Genomic DNA, 524 nt, shown 5'->3' with positions numbered 1-524 from the left:
TCATGCCAAAGTCCCTGTTGTTTTCTGCAGAGATGTGGCCAGGTCAGTTTAATGTCGGCAATAAAACACTTCTGTAAAGAGTCATTGCACACAGAGAATAAACATTTGAAGACATCAGTAATAGCCCGTCATAGCTGATAGGAGTTGTTTGTTGTCTCTGCAGTGGGTTAATGTGCAAAGTGAGCGCAGGAAATGATGTCGCGTACCTCACCACCAATCACCTTGCAGCTCTGGCCAGACTGGAGCCGAGGCTCGTGCCTTTGGTTCTGGCCTTCCGTCACTGGGCCAATGTACGTATGACTCGCTGTCACATTTTCCAGACATTACAGTAACCATCCTCACCGAGGTGTAACACGATTGTGTTTATCTGTAGCTGTGCCACATCGACTGTCAGGCGGAGGGAGGAATCCCGTCCTACTCGCTGTCTCTGATGGTCATATTCTTCCTGCAACAGAGAGCCAAGCCCCTCCTGCCCGTTTATCTAGGACACTGGGTATGAACTCATGTTCTATTGAACCTCAAAC

General features: G+C 48.7%; 1 protein-coding gene across 1 annotated transcript; it reads left to right on the top strand.

Moving 5' to 3' along the window:
* Positions 1 to 6: 6 nt before the first annotated feature.
* Positions 7 to 504, top strand: LOC107734941 (terminal uridylyltransferase 7-like). Its single transcript, XM_016546802.1, has 3 exons — positions 7 to 42; positions 164 to 290; positions 374 to 504. The coding sequence occupies exons 2-3, from the start codon at positions 171 to 173 to the stop codon at positions 497 to 499; spliced, it is 246 nt and encodes an 81-aa protein (XP_016402288.1). The 5' UTR covers positions 7 to 42; positions 164 to 170; the 3' UTR covers positions 500 to 504.
* The last annotated feature ends 20 nt before the right edge of the window (positions 505 to 524 follow it).

The sequence above is a fragment of the Sinocyclocheilus rhinocerous genome, unplaced genomic scaffold (genome assembly GCF_001515625.1).
Source record: "Sinocyclocheilus rhinocerous isolate Xijiao unplaced genomic scaffold, SAMN03320098_v1.1 C35552017, whole genome shotgun sequence".
Taxonomy (NCBI): Eukaryota; Metazoa; Chordata; class Actinopteri; order Cypriniformes; family Cyprinidae; genus Sinocyclocheilus; species Sinocyclocheilus rhinocerous.
This window is presented reverse-complemented; position numbering and strand designations above follow the sequence as displayed.